General features: G+C 44.4%; 2 protein-coding genes across 2 annotated transcripts; both read left to right on the forward strand.

Moving 5' to 3' along the window:
• The first annotated feature begins 214 nt into the window (after positions 1-214).
• On the forward strand, positions 215-2,558 carry LOC132998934 (tripartite motif-containing protein 16-like). Its single transcript, XM_061068686.1, has one exon. The coding sequence runs from the start codon at positions 215-217 to the stop codon at positions 1,892-1,894; it is 1,680 nt and encodes a 559-aa protein (XP_060924669.1). The 3' UTR covers positions 1,895-2,558.
• Positions 2,559-6,190: 3,632 nt separating this feature from the next.
• LOC132999085 (tripartite motif-containing protein 16-like) lies at positions 6,191-7,886 on the forward strand. Its single transcript, XM_061068868.1, has one exon. It carries the CDS (start codon positions 6,191-6,193, stop codon positions 7,859-7,861), a length of 1,671 nt encoding a protein of 556 aa, XP_060924851.1. The 3' UTR covers positions 7,862-7,886.
• Positions 7,887-8,404: the final 518 nt, after the last annotated feature.

The following is an 8,404-nucleotide window of genomic DNA, read 5'->3' on the forward strand; positions in this document are numbered from 1 at the left end:
TGGAGCTGCAGCTGCCGCAGCCGGAGCTGCCGCTGCCTCAGCTGGAGCTGCCGCGGCCGGAGCCCGACGCGCTCCACCTTAAGAACCAGTGAACAACAAGCTGTGAACTGTGGGAGATGAGTCACTGCAAGAAGACAATGAGAGGGGGAGGAGCAAAGATCTGTATCTGTTCAGAGGAAGTGAAACTGTTCTAAAGTCTCTGGCAGCAGCTGAAATGGCGCAGCAAGAAAATCAACTGGCCAGAGAAAGATTCTGCTGTCCGATCTGTCTGGATCTACTGAAGGATCCGGTGACTACTGGCTGTGGACACAGCTACTGTAGGAGCTGTATTAACACCCACTGGGACAATGGGGAGGAGAGAGGAAGCTACAGCTGCCCTAAGTGTAGACAGACCTTCACACTGAGGCCTGTCCTGAAGATAAGCACCATGTTAGCTGATTTAGTGGAGGAGCTGAAGAAGATTGGACTCAAAGCTGCTCCTGCTGATCACTGCTATGCTGGACCTGAAGATGTGGCCTGTGATGTTTGCACTGGGAGAAAACTGAAAGCTCTCAAGTCCTGTTTGGATTGTTTGGTCTCTTATTGTGACAAACACCTCCAGCCTCATTTTCAGTTAGCTCCATATAAGAAGCACAAGCTGGTGGAGCCCTCGGAGAAGCTCCAGGAGAACATCTGCTCTCATCACGACGAGGTGATGAAGATGTTCTGCCGCACTGATCAGCAGTGTATCTGTTTTCTCTGCTCTGTGGAGGAACATAAAGATCACGACACAGTGTCAGCTGCAGCAGAAAGGACTGAGAGGCAGAGAGAGCTCGGGCTGAGGAGACAAACAATCCAGCAGAGAGTCCAGGACACAGAGAAAAACGTGAAGCTGCTTCAACAGGAGGAGGAGGCCATCAATGGCTCTGCTGACAAAGCAGTGGAGGACAGTGAGGAGATCTTCACTGAGCTGATCCGTCTGCAGGAGAAAAGAAGCTCTGATGTGAAGCAGCAGATCAGATCCCTGCAGGAAACTGAAGTGAGTCGAGTCAGAGAGCTTCAGGAGAGACTGGAGCAGGAGATCACTGAGCTGAAGAGGAAAGACCATGAACTGAAGCAGATCTCAGACACAGAGGATCACAACCAGTTTCTACACAACTACCTCTCACTGTCACCACTCAGTGAATCTACACACTCATCCAGCATCAGGATCCGTCCTCTGAGGAACTTTGAGGACATGACAGCAGCTGTGGCACAGGTCAGAGGTCGACTACAGGACATTCTGAGTGAGACAGAAACAAAGAGTTTACAGATTGTGTCTCGAGTGGATGTTTTACTGCCACAACCAGAGCCAGAGACCAGAGCTGACTTCTTAAGATATTCAAAGGAAATCACACTGGATCTAAACACAGCACACAAACGTCTGTTATTATCTGAGGGAAACAGAAAAGTAACATTTATGTGTGAAAAACAGTCTTATTCTGATCACCCAGACAGATTCACTGGTACAACTCAGGTCCTGAGTAGAGAGAGTCTGACTGGGCGTTGTTACTGGGAGGTGGAGGTGGGGGGGGGAGGAGGAGTATATGTAGCAGTCACATACAAGAATATCAGCAGGGCAGGAGGCTCAGAATGTATATTTGGATTCAATTATAAATCTTGGTCATTATCTTGTTTTGGAAACGGTTATATCTTTTATTACAACAGCATCAGGACTCTAGTGTCATGTCCTCTGTCCTCCAGAGTAGGAGTGTACCTGGATCACAGTGCAGGTGTTCTGTCCTTCTACAGCGTCTCTGACACCATGACTCTCCTCCACAGAGTCCAGACCACATTCACTCAGCCTCTCTATGCTGGAGTTAGGGTTGGTTATGGATCCACAGCTGAGTTCTGTAAACTAGACTCGAGTCATTAAAAGCAGTGATTTAGATCCTGTGTGTAAATCTTTAACTTCTTTTATCTCCATGTTCGTTGATCAAAGTTTGTCGTGGTGACCTTTCTGCTCCGCACGGAGATCAGCTGTCAATCAATCACCGACCTTCCTTTATCACACATATTTAGTTCTCACTTTGAAAAGACAGAAATCTATAATTGCACTGACATGAATGTGTTTGAAAGAACTTATGTTGCTGTTGTTTTCTGAATCAATGTAGAAATCAGGTTCTGTGATGTTTTAGAACCTGTATAGATCCTGATCAGTGTTGCAAAGGGGCGGAACATTTCCGGTAACTTTCTCAAAACTTTCCATGGGAAGTTAAGCTCAGGAATTTAGGAAATGTTGACACTTTTTTGCTAAAGTTAGCCTATAACAGGGAACTTAAAGGTAGTTGGACCCCGGATGCAGTTGGGAACATTGTCTGCCAGAAAAGTAAGCCTATGACTTTGTGTTGTTGTTGAATGTCTTTGTAATGACCGAGCATGTTGATTACGTGTTACACTGAAGCCATGTTCATTTTAATACCAAGTTAATTTGTATACAGTAGGCCACCTTTTTACAGCAGTGAGAGTAGGATGTATGTACGTATGTCCACATATGCATTTATTTTATTCAACATTAATGTTTTTTGTTGTTCAATAAAATAATCCATTAAAGTTTTGTCCTTTGATTCTCACTTAAAACACATTTATAGGACCGCCCTCTTCCACTGGTTTATCATCTCAGACATCAGACATGTCCTTTCTCAAAAAATGCAGAAGAACGAGTCCAGGCCTTTGTTCCATCCTGACTTAGTTTCCTTATTATCAGGCTCCAGCAGTAAGTCGTTAAAGACTCTGCAGCTTGTCCTGCATGCTGCAGCACGTGTCCTGAAGAGAACCAGGACCAGAGACCACGTGTCTCCTGTATTAGCCTCACTACACTGGGTTCCCGTTACATTTAGAATTTAAAACCCTCCTCCTCCTCACCGCGACAAGGCGGCGGTTAAAAACATGAAAAGAAAGAGGGGGGTACGTAGCTGGAGATTGAATGTCTGAAGGGGTACGGGACTGTAAAAAGTTTGGGAAACACTGCGCTAGAGGAAAGAAAAACTCCAAAAAGCATATCATTCCTTCTTATTCACTTTCAAAAAGCTTCCATTTAAAAAACATCATCATATTGACGATGACAGCACAAGCACGAATAGTTCCAGTGCTCTGTTGTCATTTCCACCACCAGTAGAATCCTCACCCTTCTCCAGACCTGCATGCAGCGTGTTCGGAAACTTCAGAGTGAAGCACCTGACTGTGTAGTTTATTTTATACAGACTTTAAAGAGGAATCGACCCTCTTTGTCCCTCACAGCAGGGAGTCTTGTATCTCAGGGTCCACTTGGTTGATGGAGATGTTCTTCTGCAGGTTTTCTTCTTGCTCTTCATTCCAACTCTCTGCAGACGATTCAATTCAAGCTTTAACCGAAGAAGGTTTGGATCAGTCTGGATAAACGTGAGCAAAAATGTGTCATTGACAAGTTGACAAATTCCAGGTAGATATAAACCTACTTTGCAATAAATACCTTCTGATTTTGATTCTGTAGGGAGGCAGAGGATCAGGGGGGAGAGCGGTCGACCTCCAACCAAAAGGTCAATGGTTAGATCCCTGTCTCCCCCATACATGTACTGTATCAATGTGTGTGTGAATGAGTAATTTTCATTACTATTAATAATGGAAAAAACATTTCCAATTTGTCATTATAGACATATCCTCAAAAGCTCTTCAATAAAAATAATCTATTTTCTGTTTTTTCACTCCGGCTTTAACAGAAATAACAATTTATTTTTATAATAATCTAATACTGACATTTAAAGAAGACCCTGTTGTCAAGCTTGTAAATGGTTTGGGAATATTATCTTCTGAGAACAGGTTGATATCAAAAAGATGGTGATTCTGCACCCAGGTCGGATATAACAGAATGATCCTTTCTGTGCCGAAATTTATTTTCCTGCACCTACAGTTGTTACAAAATGGATGGCATCACGCTCTAAAAGTAATAAAAGCCATTAGTTCGAATGGCAAACAGTCCGAGGCTCATCCATTTGAGCTGCCGGGCCTTTGTATGTGACCTCCCTGCTGTCGTCAGAGCTTGTTTCCCTTTCCTGAGCAGTAGTTGTCACGATGTGAAAAACGAGGGTAGTGGCAGGAAAAAGGAAAAAGATGCATTATTCAGACAAATAGGAAGAAGCTACTTTAAGTGTAAATCAACATCCCTCTGTAGGAAATTGATGGAGACAGGAGGACGGAGGGCGCAATGTCCACTCCTCCCACCGGGCCGGAGCATCTGTCTCTGAGCAGCCCGCTGCCAGTTCACATGAAGCCGGCGTGAGTCCTTATCTGTTTGCCTCTGATGCGCTGCCAGGACTCTGTGCCGAGGGGACAGCGAGGCGGCCGTGCATCGCCGCGCTCCCTCCTCCTTCACCGGGGCAATCGGCCGACCACTGATACCAGCAACAATTTCCTGTCTGGGTGCTGCTGTCTCTAACGCACACAGAGAAAACACACACACACACACATGCTCAGAGTTGCCGTATACTATGTATAAAGCATGGGCTTGCACATGCACACACACACATATTTTTATCTTCTTTTTTTATCACGCCTGAGTGAGCTTTCTGTCAAAATAGAGCAAACAGAGCTTCATGATTTATTTACAAACGGAGAGATTAAACACTGAGGTATGTGATGTCACAAGAGGGGTGCGGCGCTATAAACATCACCTAGCTGATTCCCAGCTCACAGATGTATTTCCAGATTTCATGTGAAGTGGCGAAAGAGTTCCTCTGAACCATCGGACTCTGTTTACTGTCCCTCGCTGCTTCCGCCTGAACACACTGTCACACACACACACACACTCACACTGAGAGAGAGAGAGAGAGAGAGAGAGAGAGAGAGAGAGAGAGAGAGAGAGAGAGAGAGAGAGAGAGAGAGAGAGAGAGAGAGAGAGAGAGAGAGAGAGAAAGACATTTTAATATATTTTAGTTTTTTAACAAAGGACTAATGGATTCTTAATGCTCTTATAGCTTTATAAATAAAGATGTGATTTATTATTATTAGATGCATCTATTTGGATATGACTTTAATTGTTACTGTATTTTGTGAATAAGGATAACACAGGAAGCAGTGGTGGAGAAAGTACTGAAGTTTAGTACTTAAGTAAAAGTACAAGTACCCAGGAAAATATATACTTAAATAAAAGTAAAAGTACTACATCAACAATCCTACTTAAGTAAAAGTAAAAAGTACTTACTTTTAAATTTACTTTAAGTATTAAAAGTAAAAGTACTCACGCAATGGGTTGTCTCTCAATGTCTAGGCTGTGCCATTTTGATAAAGAATGCAGATATAGCTACAGGTAATACTCATGCCTCTACAGATGTCACTACTAGTAATAATTATAAGCAACAACATTTGCAGGTATGGCCTGCCCCTTTAAGGAACGGGCCCAGAGAGTGACGTAGAGCACCTGGGTAACTTGCGCAAGAAGTGTGTGAATACGAGAAGTGAACGAGCACCTAGAGGTGATGACAGTGTTGCTCCGGTGGACAGTCAATAAATAAAGTGGCGGCGTTAAAACTAAAGAAACGTCTCCTCCTCCTTCTTCACGGAATGGTCCGGACAGCTGCTGACCGGCCACTGTGTGTGTGTGTGTGTGCGTATGTGTGTGTGTGTGTGCCACCCAGATGCGTATGTGTGGGTGTGTGTGTCACCCAGATGCGTATGTGTGTGTGTGTGTGTGTGTCACCTAGATGCGGAGCTGACGAGTGTGCACCCTCCGTCGGCCCAGCGCAACAGAGTAGCTGATGGTTAGATAGTGATCAACTACGAACTTTAACAGGAAGAGTGGAAATGTTTGTTGGCGTGTGTGGCTGCGTGTGCGCGTGTGTGACTGTGTGTGCGTGTGTGGAGCGCTGGCGGTCAGTGACGGAGCTGCTCCGTCACAGCAACATTTTGGCAAAACTGTGTTCATGAAATGTAACGAGTAACGACTCATATTGTGGAAATGTAGCGGAGTAAAAGTATAGATAATAGCTGCAAAATGTAACGGAGTAAAAGTAAAAAGTATGCACTATTATTTTTACTTAAGTAAAGTACAGATACGTAAAAATGTACTTAAGTACAGTAACAAAGTAAAAATACTTTGTTACATTCCACCACTGACAGGAAGTGAACAAGAGCGAGAGGAGCAGAGATCTGTATCTGTTCAGAGGAAGTGAAACTAGAGTCTCGTGCACAAGCTGAAATGGCGCAGCAAGGAAATCAACTGCACAGAGAAAGATTTTGCTGTTCGATCTGTCTGGATCTACTGAAGGATCCGGTGACTACTTGCTGTCGACACAGCTACTGTAAGAGTTGTATTAACACCCATTGGGACAAAGAGGAAGAGAGAGGAAGCTACAGCTGCCCTCAGTGTAGACAGACCTTCACACCGAGTCCTGTCCTGGTGAAAAACACCATGTTAGCTGATTTAGTGGAGGAGCTGAAGAAGACTGGACTCCATGCTGCTCCTGCTGATCACTGCTATGCTGGACCTGAAGATGTGGCCTGTGATGTCTGTACTGGGAGAAAACTGAAAGCTCTCAAGTCCTGTTTGGTTTGTTTGGTCTCTTATTGTGAAAAACACCTCCAGCCTCATTTTCAGTTAGCTCCATTTAAGAAGCACAAGCTGGTGGAGCCCTGGAAGCTCCAGGAGAACATCTGCTCTCGTCACGACGAGGTGATGAAGATGTTCTGCCGCACTGATCAGCAGTGTATCTGTTATCTCTGCTCTGTGGAGGAACATAAAGATCACGACACAGTGTCAGCTGCAGCAGAAAGGACGGAGAGGCAGAGAGAGCTCGGGCTGAGGAGACAAACAATCCAGCAGAGAGTCCAGGACACACAGAAAAACGTGAAGCTGCTTCAACAGGAGGAGGAGGCCGTCAATGGTTCTGCTGATAAAGCAGTGGAGGACAGTGAGGAGATCTTCACTGAGCTGATCCGTGTGCTGGAGAAAAGAAGCTCTGATGTGAAGCAGCAGATCAGATCCCTGCAGGAAACTGAAGTGAGTCGAGTCAGAGAGCTTCAGGAGAGACTGGAGCAGGAGATCACTGAGCTCAAGAGGAAAGACCATGAACTGAAGCAGCTCTCAGACACAGAGGATCACAACCAGTTTCTACACAACTACCCCTCACTGTCACCACTCAGTGAATCTACACACTCATCCAGCATGAGGATCCGTCCTCTGAGGGACTTTGAGGACGTGACAGCAGCTGTGGCACAGGTCAGAGGTCAACTACAGGACATTTTGAGTGAGACAGAGACAGAGATTTTACAGATTGTGTCTCGAGTGGATGTTTTACTGCGACAACCAGAGCCAGAGCCAGAGACCAGAGCTGACTTCCTAAAATATTCACAGGAAATCACACTGGATCCAAACACAGTACACAGACGTCTGTTATTAGCTGAGGGAAACAGAAAAGTAACATGTATGAGTGAAGATCAGTTTTATTCCGATCACCCAGACAGATTCACTGTTTGTTTTCAGGTCCTGAGTAGAGAGAGTCTGACTGGACGTTGTTACTGGGAGGTGGAGGTGGGGGTGGGATTAGGAGTTGGTGTAGTAGTCGCATACAAGAATATCAGAAGAGCAGGCAGTGAATGTAGATTTGGACTCAATGATAAATCTTGGTCATTATATTTTAATATAAACAGTTATGAGTTTCATTACAACGGCATCAACACTCTACTGGCAGGTCCTGTGCCCTCCAGAGTAGGAGTGTACCTGGATCACAGTGCAGGTGTTCTGTATTTCTACAGAGTCTCTGACACCATGACTCTCCTCCACAGAGTCCAGACCACATTCACTCAGCCTCTCTATGCTGGAGTTAGTGTTTATTATGGATCCACAGCTGAGTTCTTTAAACTCAAATAAACTTGAGTCATAAAAAGCAGGAAATGTTGACACTTTTTTTGCAAAAGTTAGCCTATAACAGGGAACTCAAAGGTAGTTGGACCCCGGATGCAGTTGGGAACATTGTCTGCCAGAAAAGTAAACCTATGACTTTGTGTTGTTGTTGAATGTCTTTGTAATGACCAAGCATGTTGATTACGTGTTACACTGAAGCCATGTTCGTGTTAATACCAAGTTAATTTGTATACAGTAGGCTAACTTTTTACAGCAGTGAGAGTAGGATGTATGTACGTATGTCCACATATGCATTTATTTTATTCAACATTAATGTTTTTTGTTGTTCAATAAAATAATCCATTAAAGTTTTGTCCTTTGATTCTCACTTAAAACACATTTCTAGGACCGCCCTCTTCCACTGGTTTAACATCTCAAACATCTCAAAAAATGCAGAAGAACGAGTCCAGGCCTTTGTTCCATCCAGACTTGATTTCCTTATTATCAGGCTCCAGCAGTAAGTCGTTAATGACTCTGCAGCTTGTCCTAAATGCTGCAGCACGTGTCCTG

Source organism: Limanda limanda, chromosome 3 (genome assembly GCF_963576545.1).
Source record: "Limanda limanda chromosome 3, fLimLim1.1, whole genome shotgun sequence".
Lineage (NCBI taxonomy): Eukaryota > Metazoa > Chordata > Actinopteri > Pleuronectiformes > Pleuronectidae > Limanda > Limanda limanda.